General features: G+C 36.1%; 1 protein-coding gene across 2 annotated transcripts; it reads left to right on the top strand.

Moving 5' to 3' along the window:
* Positions 1 to 6,388: 6,388 nt before the first annotated feature.
* MOS2 (D111/G-patch domain-containing protein) lies at positions 6,389 to 19,986 on the top strand. 2 transcript variants are annotated; one of them, XM_088887659.1, is made up of 3 exons: positions 6,389 to 8,332; positions 11,772 to 11,962; positions 19,681 to 19,986. In XM_088887659.1, the coding sequence occupies exon 1, from the start codon at positions 6,701 to 6,703 to the stop codon at positions 8,261 to 8,263; it is 1,563 nt and encodes a 520-aa protein (XP_088743785.1). In that variant the 5' UTR covers positions 6,389 to 6,700; the 3' UTR covers positions 8,264 to 8,332; positions 11,772 to 11,962; positions 19,681 to 19,986. The 2 variants fall into 2 exon arrangements, with proteins under 2 accessions (XP_088743785.1, XP_010256465.1); XM_010258163.3 differs by lacking the exon at positions 11,772 to 11,962 and having other exon boundaries at positions 6,392 to 8,332.
* The last annotated feature ends 205 nt before the right edge of the window (positions 19,987 to 20,191 follow it).

Here is a 20,191-nt window from a genome sequence, read left to right as displayed (position 1 = left end):
ACATACGAAAAATAATTATAATAGACTTAATAATAAGTTTGTATTTTTACATAATTCATCACGAAATTATATACTAACAATATAAATTATAATTGTACAGATTATTCAATTTAAATGTTATTCAAATGATAAAAATTTAACATTAAAAACAAAATATTATTTAAAAATTTTAATAACTAAATATCTTAAATAACATCATATTAAGAATAGCTAAATAATTATATAACAAAATATTTAACATTATGCAATAACTTTAAAATAAATAAAATTCAAATAATGAAAATTTTTAAATATTTCACATATTATTTAAATATTTAGATAACTAAATGCTTAAAAATGAAATATTTAAAATAACTAAATTTTAAATAGTTAAAATAACAAAATTATGTAACAAGTTTAATTTTTTCTTAAAGGTAGAAAAATAATTATAATAGAGTTCATAACATTCAAATTAATACTAATTTAACATTTTACAATAATAACAACAAAATTATGTAATAATAGTATAAATTATAATTTTATGGATTATTAAGTTTAATAAATAATTAATATTTTAAAATTTTAAACAATGATATTATTTATATGACAAAATAATATTGGAAACTAATTTCACTTATTTCAATTAATAATTCTAGAAAATAACTTTCAAAAACTTAATATTTATTAATTATAATTTTCAAATATTAATCTATATTTATTTTATATTTATATATACTAAAATTAATATTTATTGCATTTTCACTAATTACTTGTTGTTTTTTGTGATAAACATATTTTTAATAATTATGTATAAATCTATTTTTGGCATGCTATTTGACAGAAAACTTTCAATAATTGTTGGAGATTAAACTAGTACTATTTAACTTTTTAAGTTCAATTTATTGTAGATTTGTTATAAATTTATTTTTAGTGATTATGTATTTTAGTTACAATTTATTGATTAACATTTATTAGAGATCAAACTATTATTTGAGATTACACTATTTATTAACTAATTAATATATTTTTAGTATTTATTATATTTTTGTAATTATTGTATTTTTATTAGTTCTGTATTGTATTTGCATTATAAATTTATTTTCAATAATTGTGTATTTTAACTATAGATTTTCAATAATTATTGGAGAATAAACTATTTTATTAGAGATTAGACTATTAATTTAGCTAAAATTAAGAGTATTCATTGGTTGGTTCAGTTTGGTCCGCAAGTTGATTGACCAACCAAATCAACTTGGTCAGGTTGGGGAGTTGGCCACCCAAAACTGACTAACCATTAGTGAAAACTAGCCAATTTGGGTTGTAACAGTTTGGGTCAATTTTTAGTTTGGTTGTTGTTCAAAAGATATAAACTAAAAAAATAAACTTAAAATTAAAATTAAAATTAAAATTAAAATTAAAGTTTAAGTTAAAGTTAAAGTTAAAGTTAAAGTTAAAGTTAAAGTTAAAGTTAAAGTTAAAGTTAAAATTTAAATTAAAATTAAAATTTAAACAATTATAGTGGTATTTTTAAGAAATAAATTAAAAAAATTAAATTTATGATATAAAATATTTTAGGCTAAGGAATATGTGAGTTTTCCCACTTTTCCTTATTAAAAAATATATTTAAAATATCAAATATTAATATTTTGGTCGGTTTACAAATGGCTAAACCAAAACTGATCCAACCTGGTTGGGTTGGGAAATTCTTGAACCAAGGCCAATCTGAAATATTAGAAACCAACCAACTCAGGTTGAATTGTGTCAAATTGGTCAGTTTCTTTAGTTTCATGAACAACCCTACTTGAAATTAATTATTGTTGTTGTTGTATTGTAAAAAAATTATTAAAAGTAGTGGGTGAGATTGGTCAATTGTGTACTTTTGTGCATTTCTATAATTTTGTTTTTGCTTAACAAAGCTCATGCATTGCACGGGTCCCCGCTATCTATCTATATATATAGCAAGACGGTCAACGTCAACATGCCTCTCCTTACTTCATTACCCCCACCCTTCATTCTCTTTCACTCTCTCTCCTCTCTCCTTCCCACTACTCTCATTAAGCCATGACACCATTAAATAGTTAATAAATACGATTGGTAAATTATAAAAAATTAATAAATATTATTATTAATTAACTCATCATGAATTTTTAATTTATTTAGGGTAAATTCTTTTATATTCATGTTAATTAATAACATTTTGAACTCTTTAACTAATTTCTATAAAATTGAGAATTATATTTAACAATTGTTAAAAAGTATAAAATTTTAGTTATTGCTATTATTATAGTTAATAACCAAATGTAGATAGGGGAATAAAATATTATAATGTTGGAAAATGGAATTATTAATTAATTTATATTCTAAAATAAAAGATAAATTAGTATAATTTTGTTAGTAAACTACCTAGAAAAAATAAATATTTAATAACAATTTAAAATAGTTTTCAATAAATTTACATAATTACACAAATGTAATAAAATTTTCAAAAATTTCCATAAAACTACATTTTCATAAAATAACATTCTGTAAATTAAAAGATATAAAATTTTTGAAAGTTTATTTAAAATGTATTAAATTATTATTGAAAAATATTGGAATGTTTTGGAAATTTTAAAAAAATTTATTACATTTGATAGATTTTGGAAAACTATTGAAAAATTATTTAATTTTCATTGTAAATTATTGAGAATTATTAAAGATAAATGACTATGGGAAATGGAAAACTATTATTTGAACCAATAATTATACAAATTATTAAGATAAATTAGTATAATATTGGAAAATGGAAATTGTTGATTAGTTTATATTAGAAAATATAAGATAAATTAGTGTAATTCTATAAGTAAACCATTTTAAAAGAAAATAAATTATTTAATGACAATTTAAAAATAAATTTGAATAAATTTTCAAAATTACACAAGTGTAATAAAATTTCCAAAATTTTCATAAAATTACATTTTTGAAAATTAAAGACAATGTAGTGTACTTTTAGAAATTTACCATGTGGCCGATACTCAATTTAATCATTTTTATCATTTTTATCATCAAATTGAATATTGGGTTGAGGGGACGATGTTTTCAAAACGGGATCGAACCGGATGATCATATTGGAAAACTAGGAACCGATCAGTTGGCTGATTCTATTTCACCCCAAAACCGCTTTTTGGCCAAAAACCATTGACTTGGTTAGGGAACTACTGACGTGGGTGGTTGAACCGTCAAACGGGACAACGGTTTTTAAAAACATTGGATGGGGAGGAGGTGTATTGCCTTGATCCCACTCGACACTAGGGATAGGGTGGGGAAATTTTGAGGATTCCCAGTCTTGGATGAGGAGTGTGTGCCTTGCCCAAAACTCTCACAACATAAAGGATGAGGCAAAGAAATTCAAGGATTCTCTATTCCAAACGGGAAGTGGGTGTCTTGCCCTGAACCCACTTGACACTAGGGACAAGGTGGGGATGGGGTAGAATGTCTTGACTACAAGGTGGGGATAGGGATGGTGTGCCCCACCCCCTTGCCATTCCTATATAATTGTTAATTATTAGTGAAACTAATACAAATGTTAGCTTTTGTAATTATTTTTATTTATTTAAAGTCAATCAAAATTTTATTTAAAAATAAAGAAATCAACAAATTATTACTACAAATGATTAATAAAATTAAATTTATTAAAAATATTTGTTCATAATAAATTAAAAATAATTATTTTCTGTAAATCAATATTAAATAAAAAATACTATTATTAAAATTTTAAATATTATCAATAACTTTGAATACTTTTAATTAATTAACAAAAATTGTTGATTATTAATTTATCAATTAATTAATAATAAATAAAATTATTCAACCATTCAGATTTTCCTATGCATCGCACGGGTCCCGCTAATAAACATTTAAAGTAATAAAAACATCAAAATATATAAACGCCCACAGAACCAAACATATACTTAATTTAAAGAGAAACGAAACAAGTATATAGGAAATACCAAATGGAAACATCAATTGTAACAAGTGGAACTACAACATCTTTGAAGTAAGATGTAAGGCAACTTGAGTCTTCATGCATGCCTAGTGATGAAGGGGTGCTTCTTCTGGGTTTGCACATCAACAAAAACATTATCAATCCAAGAAGGTTTACATGAAAAAAATTTCTTTGCTCTTGCAACTTTGCATGCTCCACCGGAGGATGATTGGATTTAGGGGTGGGAAGGTGGTGAAAGAAAGAGGAATCTGACGGAGGTAAATGGGTGATATTATGGTAAATCTAAAAGAAAATCCAGTGTATTGTATAGGAGGTAATTGAATGTGTACAGTGCCCTTTGCAAAAGAGCTCAGTTTGATCTTTATATGTTTTAAACCCACAACTTGAAAGCCGACCCAGTTAACGATTATTTATTGATACTTGGACAAATCGAAAACAAGCTTTCTTTGAACAAAACAACGATAAAGTTTCAATGAATATTATAAGTGGAAAAGAGAGAATGGGGAATTTGTGTGTAGTTAAAATATATATATATATATATATATATATATATATATATATATATATTCTATTTTTATTTCTTTTTTAAGCCTAGCAAGGCAAATTCATGCATGGCAAAAGAGTTACAGATCACCCAAGATTAATTTTAGAAATAATTAATTAATGATATTTCTTTAAAAAAAAGAATGAAAGGTTAAGATGGGTCTGACCGCTAAGAAGGGTTTTGTGTGAGCGGGCTAACGAGATTGGCCGAAACGGAATCATTTTACATGGAAGGGTATTTTTGGTAGAAATTTCACAAGGTGGAGTTTTTAGGCATTCTGAGTTGATTGGTGGGGTTATATTGGCTCAACTAGGCCTGAATTGGGCAAATCTGGAGAGGGATCGATTTGGTTAATGTGGAGTATTGAAACGAAATCTTTGTGCAATCGAGGGTAAATGGGGGTAATTTTGGGTTGAAATTTTATGGGCAGGTGTTTTGGTATGTTTAGAGTCTATTAATGGTGTTTGATCGGTTCAGGGGGGTCTGAGATCGTAAAAATTTGGGTTAATGGGATGTTGTAGAATGGATTATTGGTTTAATGGAAGTTTAAATGGGGAAATATGGGGTTGAAACTTCATGGGCAAGTGTTTTTGATGTATTCGGAGTTTAATGGTGTGGTTTGATCGGTTCGGATGTGTTAAGATTAATGGTATCTGGGTTCCGAGTGCTTAGGCTAACGAGAGGTGTTGGAATGGAATCTTCGCTTGATGAAGGAGTAAACGGGAGAATCTTGAACTGAAATTTTATAGGTAGGTGTTTCGGGAGGTCTTGGGTCTGATGGTTGTGTCTGATCTAATGATTGAGTTGTAAGTGGGGGTCGGTCAGGGTCATTGGATAGGTATTAGGTAGGTCTAGTGGTGGATCTGGGGGTTCTTGGGGTAAAAGTTGGACTTTTTGAGTATTTGGATGTTTTGGAAATGTCGAGTGGGTCTGATCAAGTGTTTGGGGCAAATTAAAGGTTCAGGAGGCAAACCGAGCAAAAATTAGGTGCTAATAATGCTCACACCGTTTCGAATAGTCTCTTGCAACAATGCATTGAGAATATCTCCCATGAAATAAATCTCATAAGTACGGAGATATTCCCAATACAACGCTATAAAGGTTGTTTGAATAGGACATTGCACTAACTGAAGTTGAGCTAATCACAACTGCTAGTGGTTGTGAGCACTGTGTGAGGACCGAATCCAATATCCACCTTAGACCTGATGCATCAATTTTTGGCCTTGAATATGAGTTCGGCTTTGGTTGTGGCAAAGCTCGTTTGAGCAAACTTTACAGCCTTACCTTGAGAATATCTCTGTGCTTATGTGCTTTATTTTATGGAGAGATATATATGAAGCTGCAAAAGGTAGTTGGAACAATGTGGGCACGGGCTTGCCTTGACAGAAGCGGATCTCCATGAGTTATTGAATCCATTCTCCACTTGCTATTGAAGTGATTGTGAACACAGTGTGAGGACTGAATCCAGTATCCACCTTAGACCAGTGAATCAATTTTTGAGCTTGAATCCAATTTCCAATTGCCATTGACATGTTAGTAGAATGCACGAGTTCATATCTCTTCCCCACAAGGGGATGCCCCACAACGCCCCACAGCACATCCCCACTATGTATTGAAAACATTGGGAGATGATGACATCATCGATTTTAATATTATCATCGGGAGATGTTCTCAATACACGGTGGGAATGTATAGGGCGTAGTGGGGTGGTCCCTTGGGGAATTGTGATCGGAAAACGCATGATCCATGAGCATAGACGAACTCCGACTCCATCCTTACAATACTGTGCTCACAGCCACTTGTAATCGTGTATAGGGAATATCTCTATATTTTTATTCAGGAGAGATATTCCAATCACAGCTGCAAGTGGCTGGGACCATTATCGACCTTAAAATGAGTCCGGATCTGCTCTTCAGAGCGCGCCTCACACTAACCTCACGGTCTATTTTGGCCGTACATCGAAAACATCTTATAACTGATGCATCAAATTTTGGGTTTGAATCCAATTTCTAATTGCTATTGACGCGTTAGTCGAACGCGCATCTTATCGCGTGGTGATGGCATAATTACTTTGACCACCGGAAGAACACGGATTCACTTCACAACAGGTGTTTCTATCTGCTTCCGACCGACAGACGGAGATATTGTCGTCTCGTCGTCAGTCCACCGTTCCCGACTCTCTCTCTCTCAAAATGAAACTCTCGTTCTCTCTACCTTCGAAGCAATCTGGGAAACCAACTCAGAAGCCATCGGAGAATTTCAACGACGGAGACAGGAGAGACGATACCGGGATCACCAAGCTCGAATATGTTACGGAGTTCGATGCTTCAAAAGCCCTAACTGGCAAATCAGAAAAGCTCGTAATCCCTCCAAAGCAGAACGAATGGAGACCCACCAAGAAGATGAAAAACCTCGATCTTCCGTTTCAATCTTCCACCGCCGCCGACCCTGACATCCGCTTCGAGCTAGAGGCTCCCTCCACTGTTGGTATTCCCGATTCCGGTATGTCTTATGGCCTGAATCTCAGACTGAACAAGGAGGGCGACGCCGATGCTGTTGGCAACGGCGTTGGGGATAAGGCTGATAATGATGCTGTCGAGGCACCTAGTCGACCTTTGTCCTCTGAGAATCTGCTTTTGCAAAAGTTCAAGGAGGATATGAAGAGGCTGCCTGATGATCGGGGGTTTGATGAGTTCACTACTATTCCTGTTGAGGGTTTTGGTGCTGCTTTACTTGCTGGTTATGGATGGGTTGAAGGAAGAGGGATTGGAAGAAACGCCAAGGAAGATGTGAAGATCGTGCAGTATGAGAGGAGAACTGCCAAGGAAGGACTTGGGTTTAAGCCGGAGATGCATGATAAGAAGCAGGAAGGGCGTAATTCGGGGCTTGACCACGCTGCGACAACTAGGCCAGATAGGCATGAGAAGGTTGCGTCTAAGGAGGATAGGGATGACGTATCGGTCGGTATGGTTGTTAGGGTTGTCGGTGGTAGGCATATGGGTCTGAAGGGGAAGGTCGTGGAGAAATTGGGTTCTGCAAGTTCTGACTTGTCAAAGATAGTTTTGAAGCTGTTGGATGGAAGAGAGGAGGTCACTATCAAGGTTAATGAAGTTGCAGAGTTGGGTTCAGCGGAAGAAAAGAAGTGCTTGAAGAAGTTGGCGGAGTTGAAGATTCAAGAATCCAGGGATGACAGAAGCAGCAGGGATGAGAGAAGAGCTACTTCAGGTAGCCATGGTTATGACAGAGAAAAGAGGGATGGTAGTAAGGACTATAGGAGGAAGGATAAGAGACAGAGAGAAGAGGGAAGGAGAGGTGATGAAATGAAAATTGACAATGGAACAACATCTCGATCAAGTAGCCGCAGGGAAGAAGAAACGGGAGCACGAGTTTCTTGGTTGGTGAGTCATATCCGGGTTAGAATAATTAGCAAAGATTTCAAAGGTGGGAAGCTCTACTTGAAAAAGGGGAAGGTCGTGGATGTTGTAGGACCAACAACATGTGATATATCCATGGATGAGAGCAGGGAACTTATCCAGTGTGTGGATCAGGAAATTTTGGAGACCGCACTTCCAAAGCGTGGGGGTCCAGTTCTGGTTCTGTATGGGAAACACAAGGGTGTCTTTGGAAACCTAGTGGAGAGAGACATGGAGAGTGAAACCGGTGTCATCCGAGATGCTGATACTCATGCACTACTCAATGTGCGCCTGGAGCAGATTGCAGAATACATTGGGGATCCAAGTCTCCTTGGGTATTGATTCTGTTATTAGCACTGGATTGAAGCTCTGAAACCACACCTGTTTAATGGGGCTGCATTTTAGTGATAGGTAATTTAGTTTTCATGCTTGTATAACTTCCAATTGCATTTTCTATGGATAGATAAGGGTACTTCCTAAGGATTGTGACGTTCCAGTGTTTTATTACAATACATTTAAATGCAAATTTTCTATTTATGATTCTGAAAGTTTTAATCAGCCTGGAATTGTTATGAATGTATGTATTTTGAATTAATTGCAAGATTTAGTGTGACGATTTGAATATTTGCAATCCGTTATCTTTAGAACTAACATATCTGGTATGAGTTTTGTATAATATTGGTTGTCACAGTGGAGCTAAATATTATAGAATGTTGCTTTCATTTAACACAGTTTTATCATGTAAAGTAAAACACTGATCACTGTTATTTGGTAAACTTAAAAATTCTTATTCTACAAACATTGTCTTCATTTGAGCCTTTGCCAACTGTATGGAATTGTCTACATGAATCCTATTTTGCCATTACATTCTGTCTGATTGTTACACCACTGGTCCCAAGCCCGGATGAAGGAAGGCTGTGTCAGGTTGGCAACCATCATTAAAACCCTTGCCAAATCCTTAAGGTCATGGCTCTTCAACTCTAGCATACAAACAACATCTTAAAAACTATACAGTAGAGCTATAATAACTTGTCATAAAATTTTATGTTCGATGTGGCTTATTGTTTAAGAAAATGCTGCTATCAATCTCCATTTTTTAGTATCCAACAATCCATCTGTTTTGTTCTTTATGTGATAAAAAGAATTATGTTAAGGGTTATAACATTATACAAAATGGATAAGAGAAATGAGAAGAATCAGGGCCCCTACTACTAACAACCAAAACACTGAGAAAAGCAGAAATGAAAGCATCCTTATATATGTGGTATGTGCTATGATGTAACATGTGAATCCAACTCAATTGACAACCTTCCATTTCTGCAGTTGCCATGCATAGGATTTCCTTCTTTATGGATCTTATCTCCCATCCTTTCCAACACCTTGATTTTGGCATGATTTGATCATGCCTTAAAGAGTTATCTCATAAGGACTTGCTATCTGATTTACCCCCAAAGGCTTCGGTTCAGAAACCATGGTTTAAAATGTCCATATATTTTCTGATATTTCCATGGCATATTTCTATTTCCATTGGTACCAACATGAAACATTACTGGAATCGACATATTTCTTAATGAAAATTACTGGTGCTGTGTGGAGTACAAGGGACGGGTATCATAACATTTATCGTATTTCCATATGACATTTCCGACATGTTTCCTACTAAGAAGGTGAAGAAATTTTGCAGAAGAAAGGAGCTTCTGAATAAATCTGTGGGAGGTTTTTGATATTTTCCGTAATTATTTGTAGGGTTTCTTTGTGTCTTGATCAATTTAATGGGGGTATGGTTGTTGTTTGGTGTGTGTTGTGTTTGGTTTTGGAGAAGGTCATGGTGGGTTAGTTCTTTACTTTCTCTTTTCTTTTTTCTTGATATTTTCATGTTCATATCTAGAGCTGGCAAATTTCGCATTGATAAATTTCCCACTAATTTAAAAAAGTGGTAATGTGGAAAAGGAATTACATTTGTTGGGAGGAAGAATAACATTAATTAAGTCCACATTAGCAAATCTGCCCATATACTACCTGCCTACCTTTAGGATCCCATTCAAAGTAGCTAGATAGTTAGAAAAGATTATGAGGAATTTCTTGTGGGAATTGTGAGATGAAAGAAAAGATCACTTGATAAAATGGGAAAATATATGTAAATCTAAAGAGTAGGGTGGATTAGGAATTGGGAATTTAATCAAGAGGAATACAACTCTGTCAGGGAAGTGTAGCAATTGGGAATTTGATCAAGAGGAATACAACTCTGTTAGGGAAGTGGCTACGGAGGCTTCCTTTTGTAGGAGATAGGCTGTGGCATAGGGTCATTTAAAGCATACATGGACCAGGGGAGAATGGCTAGGATGCAAAGTTGGACCTATACACATCTTCAAAACTCAAAAGCCCCATGGAAAGCAATAATAGAGGTACTACCTTCCTTCTTGTGCTTTGTCCATTTTGATATGGGCAGTGTTTTAAAAGCGCAAGGCACAAAAAAGGCGCAAGGGCCAATTTGCACTTGAGGCGCAAGGCGAGGCACAAACCTTTTTAAGAAAGGCGCAAAATTACAAAAAAAAAACTAAAAAATAAAAAAAGTCAGAAAATCCAAAAAAAAGCAAAAAATTCAAAAAAAATTAAACATAATGTTAATAAAAGATATAAACTTAAATTATAAAATAAATGTTTTAAAAAACCTATTATCTAAAATTAAAATACATAAACATAACATGTAAAGCGTATTCAAATGAAAATTTAAAAATAAAAGCAAACATATAAAGCATTTTCAAGCATGTAAAACCCACAATCTCTTTTTTCTCCTTAATTGCATTGCTTCAAGTAGCTAATGTGATGTAAAACATATTGCATTCTTGATTTTATGAGTCGCTTTTGTACCATGCCCCTCGAGGCAAGCCCAAACAAGTCTATGTTAGGGTCTGGAATTCTTATTTCTCAGATAACAAATAATGATTTTATAACTTTCACTGCCTTTTAAGAAGATATTTTATTGCAATGAATGAATGAACAACATTAGCAAATAGGGGGTTCTTGGAGCTTGCCTAACATAGACTTGTTCGGGCTTGCCTCGAGGGGCGTGGTTAGGGGTCCGGGGGCGGAGCTCCCGACCCAGCCGTCAGACCCAAAAAACAGCAAAAAAGTGCAAAAATTTAAAAAGGCACACGCCTAGACTGACGCACAAGGCACATCAGGCGCACGCCTTTGAAAGGGGTGCGCCTAGGACCTGGGCGAGGCGCATACCCCAAAATGCGCCTCGCCTATGCCCCTAGGCGTGCCTTTTAAATCATTGGATGTGGGTTGTGGGAATGAAATTTTGTTTTGGGAGGACCTATGAGTAGGTGATGAGCTTCTTTGTGATCAATTTCCATTACTTTATCCCTTCCAACTGTCCAAGTTTGGTGTTACATCTCTAACTGGGGTTCAAGAGAGGGGCCTTAGGACAATGAATGTAAGTCATTCATATCTTTGCTTTCTTCTCTAGAGACTAGCTTCTTAGACTAAAATACGCTTGATGCTAGGGTTTGGATCCCGTCCTCTGATGGTTTGTTCTCTTGTGCTTCCTTCTTTAACCTTTTAGTTCATTCAAATTCTGGGGAGTGTGGAGGGGAATCTCTCCTTGTAAAGGAAATCTGGTGTAAACCTGTCCCTCCTAAAGTACAAGCTCTTTGTTGGGAAGTGTTCCTTGGTAAGACAACACTTGTGGCATGCTACAGAAAAGGAGACCTAACACGATTACCACTTGTCTCTTGCACAGCTGGTTTTAACCCATGTGCTCTTTTCCTCAAGTACATTTGTTTGATAACTGGTTTACTGGCTTGGTCTTGGTTTCTAACAGTTCATTCCCCCTCTGAAACAGCTTCGTCCTTGAGGATGAGGTGAGGAAGCTGTTGCCTTAGTACTGAGCAGCCTCCCGTGTTGCATCCTCTGGAGGCAGTCCTTGCCATTCGACTAAAGCATCTTGTACCAGTTGCTGATGCTGTTTGATCTAGCGATAACCCCGGATATGCTTTGGTTGCAAAATGGTGTGTCGATCTTCATCAAATTCTGGTAGAGTTGGGCAATGCTAGTTGAAGTACCCACATGTTTTTTCAATTTTGATTCATGAAAAACAGGGTGGAGACGACAGTATTGGGGTAGAGATAATCTGTATGCAACTGCTCCAACCCGTTCAGTGATGGGAAATGGTCCATAGTATCTTGGAGATAACTTATGCCAGCTTTTTCGCCCTAGTGAAGCTTGCCGATAAGGAAGAAGCTTCAAACAAACCAAATCACCTATGTTGTATTCAACCTGACGGTGATATTTATCATATTGGGCCTTCATTTGTTGTTGAGCCCATGTCAAATTTATTTTGAGATCCTTGAGAATGTTATCTCTATCTAATAGGTGATTGTCAACTGCCGTTATTGAGGTGGATCCTTTGGTTCCTTCTGTTCCATAACCATATTTCCTTAATAATTATCCATAATTTCATAAGAGAAGTATAAATTTCATGTTTTAAGTTTAGAAAATCAACATTTTATGAGAAGAAAAGGAACGAAGGAAAGAAAATTCAAAAAATATAGGGGCTGAACCCCTACTTTTGTTATAAGAAAAGAAGAAAAGAAAATGTGGAAGAAGAAGAAGATTTGTAAGAAAGAAATGTGTTGATTCGGCAAAAATTTTAAGTTCTTCCCTTGCTTATTGGTTCAGGTTCTGAAATCTTTGAGGATTCAATCAAGGATCAAAACTTTGATACGATACGCCCCATATCGGGTGTATTATATTGTATCTTTGGCGCCCCAATACACATGTTTACAGATGTTTTTGGGAACCCATTTTTTAAAATAATATATATATATATATATATAAATGAAATTGAAAACCAAAGAAATAAAAAATAGGTGGAGTATCGTTATAAGTACTGATACACCTCTGCTGATACATAGATGTGTATTGATACTTTGAACCATGGGTTCAATACAGTAGTTAGCAATGTTTGTGTTGATTAAACCCTAACGAATAAGGAAATAATAAAAAGAAATTAGTACATAAACACAAAATGAGTATTTTAGTTTAATAATGCCTATTTTATAATTATAACGTCAAAAAATTAAAAATATAAAAGCATTTTATAACATTATGCACAAAACTACTTGGTAATTGGGTGAGGCGAGCCTCCAAGGGTGCCTTATTGCCTAGGCGTCACCTAGGCGCCCACCTATTCGTCGCCTTGACAACTATGGTTGTAACTTGTAGACCTGTTTAGGGTGGAGCTATGAAGAAGCTTGAAATACTCATGCCAGAAATTGCTTAGGAATGTCATTTGAGTGGTTGGATGTGCATTAGACAAAGAAAGCTGATACATCAACACTGTTAAGCTCTGTTCAGTTGCTCACCAGTGGCAGAAAGTATGAAGTCTCATATTTTATTTTCTCTTGATGTGGTCTGGGTTTGGGCTTAACTGTAAATACCTATGTGAACTAAACAGGCAAAGCTTATCCTTAAAAATGGAAACAAACAAGAAAAACAATTTACAGACCATAAAGACCCATTGTTCGGTTGCGAAATCAGTTTGGGAGTGGGTCTTTTCCCTTTTTGGGTGTGTTTGGATACCCCTGGGAGTGTCCAAAGCTTCCTATAGAGAGGGAAGACTATGTGGAGAAAGCATTAGGGCCGCAATGTGTTGGTCTCTATAGGAAGAAAGAAACTCACGAATATTTTCAGATAAGGAAGGAACCATTGGAAACTTATTAGATCTAATTTTGTTAAGGGTGGCACATTGGTTGAAAACTATGGAAATGTTCTAAGACTATTCTGTGGCTGATATGGTGAGAAATTGGAAGGAGATAACTTCCTCTGCCCTCTGTAAGAGGACTTGTAGTCCTTTGTGGTCCCCTCCTTCTGGGTTCATAAAACTGAATTTTGATGGCAGCTGTGTAAGGAACCCAGGGCCTTCTGGGATTGGGTGAGTATTTAGGAATGAGGTGGGGGCTATTATTGCTTTGTTCTCAGGCCCAATTGGGGAAGGAGACTCTCTTAGGACTGAGATCCTCGCAGCCTTAGAAGGTATCCAAAGAGCAAGGGAGTTGAACATCAGATGTTTGGTCCTTGAAGGTGACTCGGAGGTGGTGATTAGGTGGCTAAAGGGGGAAGACAGCGGCTTATGGAGTTATAACAATGAGAAGAATAAATTTAAATGGCTGAGTAGGGATATTGTGGTTCATTACAACTGGGTGAAGAGGACTGCTAATTCTTTTGCTGATAGGTTAGCAAAGCAAGGGGTGAATAGGGATTCGACTTTTTGGGCTAATTTTTTATTTTTTCTTTGTTTTCTTTGGTGGGGAGTTAAGTCTTTTTACCTCTCTTTGTACCTAAGCTTCACATAGTTTCATATCTTCAATAAAGTTTCTTGTTATTGATAAAAAAAAGGTGATAATTAACTTGTTACTGCCAGTCGAGCATCACTGCCTATTTAAGGTCTCTCCCATAATCATTTTAAAAACCAGTGGCAAGTCTTTATTTATTACTAAAATCTTTTGATGGATCTCTTTTATTAAGCATGCACAGACATTATAATTTTAGAGTTCATTCCCCTCTTTGGGTTGGTAGTATAAAATAAGGATTTAAAACATAGCCCTTTCAACATCCTTTGGAAACTCAAAATTCATTTCCTTCACTAGTTTTAAATCAGTAAAACATGGTACCCCTTTCCATTGTATGAACAATTGTTACTTGTGGGTCTCCTTTAGTCACCTAAAGCCAAGGAAACTTGATGTATTGTCTAGCAAGCTACAAGCCAAAGTGGTGGGTCAATGTGTCACCAGATGCTGAAATCACTTTTATTAGCTCCATCAACAGCTCCACTTGTGACATCATTAGCACTCTCTTTTGAAGGAGGCATAATTGTTTAAAAGAAGAGACAATAATCCTATGATAAATACATAAAGAGGTCTGACTCCCATTGATGACAAGCTAAATTCTATGAAGACAACTAGTGATGGTCTACCTAAGGAGATTCCCAGCAGGCCAGTATAAAAAAGATAACATACAGAAATATTGGATATTGTGAGCTGTCAAAACAAGCCAGTAAAAATGCAGAGGAATAGCATCTGGGAAGTTTGATTCTAGATTATGTATTGATATTTTGATTTATACATAAATGCACATGCTAGTGTAAGTTTGGTGGTTATTGGGTTTATCTTGAACAGTTTGTAGATCAGCTTCTCAGCTTGAAATCATAAAGTGCAACCCGATGTAGGATATATGATACATAAAGTCCAGTTGACCTTCAAATCATAAAGTGCAACTGAGGGGCCATCAGCCATGATGAAACTGGTCATAAAACAAAAGCCAAGGTGGATTGTGATTTGTGAGTGCTAATTTAATGGTTTGGAACTTTGGATTTGAAGAGGGTGGGCAAGAAGCACATTAATCTCTCTTCATCCTCACTAAGCACAGTGCTAGAGACACTTTTGATTTTGAACTTGGGAGGAGTGAGTGAGTGAAGGCTGGAAAACTAAATCATGTGTTTTAAGGACTGCCAGGGGTCACTGAGATCACCTTCTCTGTTTTGTGAGCCATGTGGAGTACATGGGCATATGAATCCTCCCTAGTCCCTACTGTGTCTAAAAGAAGTCACACCAATTCTGATGTGCTTTATTGGTGTATATTTGTTTGAAAACTCTGGAATATCCCAAGTAAAATTATGTCTAAACTGAATGTTAGCTTATCAGACCACCTTTAACCATCTGATAAGTAGGACACATATATGATTCTCTGCAGGTTTCTCTGCATTTGCACATACAAAACAGAGAAGCATGCAATAACCATGCTGAAATGAAAAAGCTTATACAGTTTATATTTAGCTATACAGGTTTCTAAAAGCACTGTTATGATTGAATGTTCCACTAACCATGCAATAACCATGCTGAAATGAAAAAGGTCTGTTCTACTAGTGTAAGGAATTGGTAGGGTTTCCCTGTGTTATGTATCCATTAGTTGGCACGTGTCAAAGAATTAGGGAGATGTTAGGCATGTTGGGTCATACAAGGATAAGGTGCCACATGGCAATTAGTAGGGCCAATTGTTGTAAATAAATAGGTAGAGTTAGTGAAGAACGGGTCTTTGTCTTGTTGTTATGGGTTTTTGAGTCAGTTATGGAGTGGATAGAGCTGAGGTGTGTAACGTAGGTGAAATGGTGTGGTGTGTAAGTGGTGGGTCGTTAGAGTCAGTAATGAGAGAGAGAGAGAGAGAGAGAGAGGCCTGTCAATGATACTCGAAAATCCAAGGCCTGATCTGACATCCGACCTGGTTATCTCGGATTCAGATTTGATTTAAATAAAAAATATATTCTTTTTTTTTGGATTAATAACAATATCTTCATTAAATTAAGAGAAGAGAGGGAAAAGTATACAAAGGGGGAGATAAAATAACTTAGCTCCCCAAAAACAGAAAACACAGGGAATGCAAAGAAAAAATTAAAAACTGGCCCAAAAAACAGCCTCCCTATTCACTCCTTGCTTGGCCAACCCATCCGCAAATGAGTTGGCACTCCTCTTCACCCAGCTGTACTGAATCTCAATATCCCTACCCAGCCGTAAGAACTGTTTTTTTTTCATTGTTATAGTTCCACAAACCACTGTCCTCTGTCTTCAACCAATTAACCACCACCTTCAAATCACCTTCCAGAATTAAGCGGCTAATATTTAATTCTTTTGCTCTTAGAATTCCTTCAAGCACTGCAATGATCTCAGCCCTAAGAGAGTCACCTTCTCCAATAGGGCCAGAGAATAAAGCAGTAACAATCCCTTCCTCGTTCCTGAAGACTCCAATCCCAGAGGGCCCTGGATTCCTTACACTGCTGCCATCAAAATTCAGCTTTATAAAGCCCGAGGGGGGAGGGGACCAAAACGGACAAAGAGTCCTCTTGCATCTAGCAGTGGAAGCAATCTCTTTCTAGTTTCTTAGCAAGTCATCCATAGGAAAATCTGAAAACAACTCCAAAGATTTTAGCCAGTGGGCAACTCTTAAAAGGATTCGATCTAACAAATCTTCCAATGCGTGAGTTTCTTTTTTCCTACAAAGACCAGCATACCGCTGCCCTAATACACCTCCACATAGTCTTCCCTCGCTTCTTAGGCCAACTGAAAAAAGGAGAAAACAAACCTTGGACAGTCTTCGGAGGATACCAAGAACACCCAAAACGGGAGAAAACCCACTCCCAAACAGTTTTAGCAACCTTACAAGAGACCATGAGGTGGTAGCCAAATTCCCCGTCAGCTTTACAAAGAGCACATCTATTAGGAAGTAGACAATAGTTGGGTCTCTTTCTCTGAGGTAAGTCTAAAGTGTTGATTCTTTCCAGGAAAATTTCCCAACAAAAAAAACCAACCCGAGGAGGAATAGGCCTGCTCCAAATTTCCTTAACTGGAAAGGACAACCCCAAGGGGATAGGAGGCTAAGTTAAGGTTTCAAAGAATGAAGCACAAGAAAAGGTACCAGAGCTAGAAAGGGTTCAAAATCTGGTGTCTTCCTTAGCAAGGTTTAGGAAGACATCCTCAAGGGAGGCTAGCAGAGCTACCAAGCTATCCAAGTCTGTATCCCTAATTGCCCTACGCAGGCCAAGGTTCCATCCAAAGCCCGAAGTGGAGGCTGAAGGGACCAAGAAAGAAGATATGGGTTCATTTTTCAAGTCTGAAAGAGCATACAAGGAAGGAAATTGGTATTTCAGAGGAGAATCTCCGACCCAAAGTTGTTCCCAGAAATTTATTCGGTTACCAGAGTTTAGACCATACCTGATCCAAGGGGAGAAAACTGGAAGCAGATTGTGGATGGATTTCCAAGGAGAAGCAGCTGAAGCCCTTGCCAAGATTCCAAGATCCCAGCCATTGTCTTCCAGCCCATGAATGCTAGCAACAATCTTAGTCCACAATTTATCCCTTTCCAAAGAGAACCTCCACAACCATTTCCCCAGTAGAGCCATGTTCCTTTTCTTGAAATTACCAATCCCAAGACCTCCTAGTTTTTTACATCTAGAGACCACCTCCCAACTCACCCTATGATCTCTCTTCTCCTCTCCAGACTCCCAGAGAAAGTTCCTTATTAATTTTTCCAAAAGATTTGAAACCTTTGAGGGGATCTTAAACACTGACAGATAGTAAACAAGAAGGTTAGTTAGGGTAGACCTAATGAGAGAGACTCTTCCACCTAAAGAAAGATAATTCCTCTTCCAGGCCGCTAGCCTCTTCTCAAACCTCTCCACTACCGGAGCCCAAAAGCTAACACTCTTAGGATTATCTCCTAAAGGGAGGCCCAAATAAGTCAGGGGCCAGCCCGTAATTGCACAACCTAGCTCACCTGCAAATTCCCTTAGGTCTCTTTCGTTCACATTCACTCCCGCCACACAACTCTTATCGAAGTTTACCTTTAGGTTAGATATCTGCTCAAAAAGTTGTATATATAATATATTCTATATATTATATGTGTGCATGGGTGTAATTAGGCCTGTCAATGATACTCTAAAATCCAAGGCCTGATCTGACATCTGATCTGGTTATCTCGGATTCAGATTTGATTTAAATAAAAAATATATTCTATACATTATATTATATATGGATTTATATATATAATAAATTCAGTATGTTATATTTACATTAATTTATTATATATAAAAACTGAAAAGTAATTGCATTTTTAATTTTTCTGGGATTTTAAAAAATTAAAGCGGAGTCGGATTAAATTCAAATTGGATCCAAGTCCCTTAGGATTCAATTAAAATCCGTTTGGATTTGGATGCAGGTTTTCAGTTAGTCGGATTGGATGTGGATTTTGCTGAATCCAATCCGAGTCCGATCTTATTACAACCCTAGGTGTAATGGGTTATGGGTGGTTGTGTGAGATTGAGTCTGTAAATACTTGAATTGTTTCCTTAAGAATCATCAATTGAAGACTTTTAATGCCGTTATGTCCTACTGGGAATGTAACACCCTGTTAATAGAGGTTATTCAAAGTTGCTGGGTAATAGCCATAATTCTTAGAATTGTTATGGATGCCCATATCAGCAGTTCTCAGTCCAAGGAATCTGAGGATTAGTTGGTGTTAATTCTATCATGGATGTTATTAAGGTGTGGCTTCATAATAGATTTTTAAATTTTAATGTATTTAAAATATTGGAATGGACAGTATAGACTTTGTTGAAGTATTGTTTTTGTAAATATTTTCTAAGAACAGGAAGCTAAATCTTTTGATTCGGATTGTATTTGGTGGGACACTAAGAGCAATGTGTATTGAACAGTTTGTTTCTTGCTTTTGTATTTGGGTTGCATTTGGTTCAGCTATGAGTCTGTGAGTCTGTGACCAGCTGTTATGTTTAAGATAAGTCTGACTCTGACCAGCTGGTTCCCTTGGCCAAATAAGAATCCATGTGAACTTAAACAATGCTTGGCAGTCTGTAGAAGAATTATTCTATCATCTACCATATTGTGGCTGAAAAGGGCTTGACAGTCTCTGGAAGAAACCTTGTAGAGAAGAACTATTGTAGAATTTTATGGGATTTAATTGCAAGGTGTTTGAGCAGTATCTTTGTACCTCTAATAGTTATTTATAGGGTATGACAACTGAGACCTAATTTCTAGCTTTCTTCTACGCATATCTTCTTATGTTTTATGCTTCTTTGAAATTTCGATGGTATTGTGATTTTTGTTATATTATCTATTATCAGTTATTATCTGTTAAATTACAGATTTATGTTCTAGTTAAATAACTACAGGTTTTATTCTGTTCAGAAACTGCAGGACTTTGTCTCTTGGCATTCTTGTACAGGAAATGCATGATGACTTGTGATTCTGATGCATGGACATGATTATGAGGCTGGTTAGGCTTGTTTTTCTTAGGAAGCTAAGGCCTCCATTCAATTTGTGCTCCTCTCTTGGCATTCTTTTTCCTTCAGGAACCAAGCAGTTTGTTAATGGATTTTTTGGTTCAAGCTTTGAACTTTGTCTCTAATCCAGTGGAGATGTTCAATGTCCAAGGTTCCCTGTATCATGTATGAGGCACTTGATTATGAAATAGAAAAAAAGAAACTTAAGTCATATTTTATATTTTTATAGGGCTGTCAACGGGTCAGTTCTGGGTTGGAACCTGGTAGACCAGGTCCCAAACCGATAAGAGAAAATCATGGACTTGGAACCGACCCAAACCCTATAGGGTTTGTAATTTTGGACCTAGAACCGAACTGATCGGTTCTTGGAACAATCAGGTCCAACCCGATGGACCCGATTATAATATGCCTGCTCA

Source organism: Nelumbo nucifera, chromosome 5, assembly GCF_055504915.1.
Source record: "Nelumbo nucifera cultivar China Antique chromosome 5, China Antique-T2T, whole genome shotgun sequence".
NCBI classification, from domain to species: Eukaryota; Viridiplantae; Streptophyta; class Magnoliopsida; order Proteales; family Nelumbonaceae; genus Nelumbo; species Nelumbo nucifera.
Note: the sequence above shows the minus strand (reverse complement) of the source record. Positions and strands in the feature narration are given on the sequence as shown.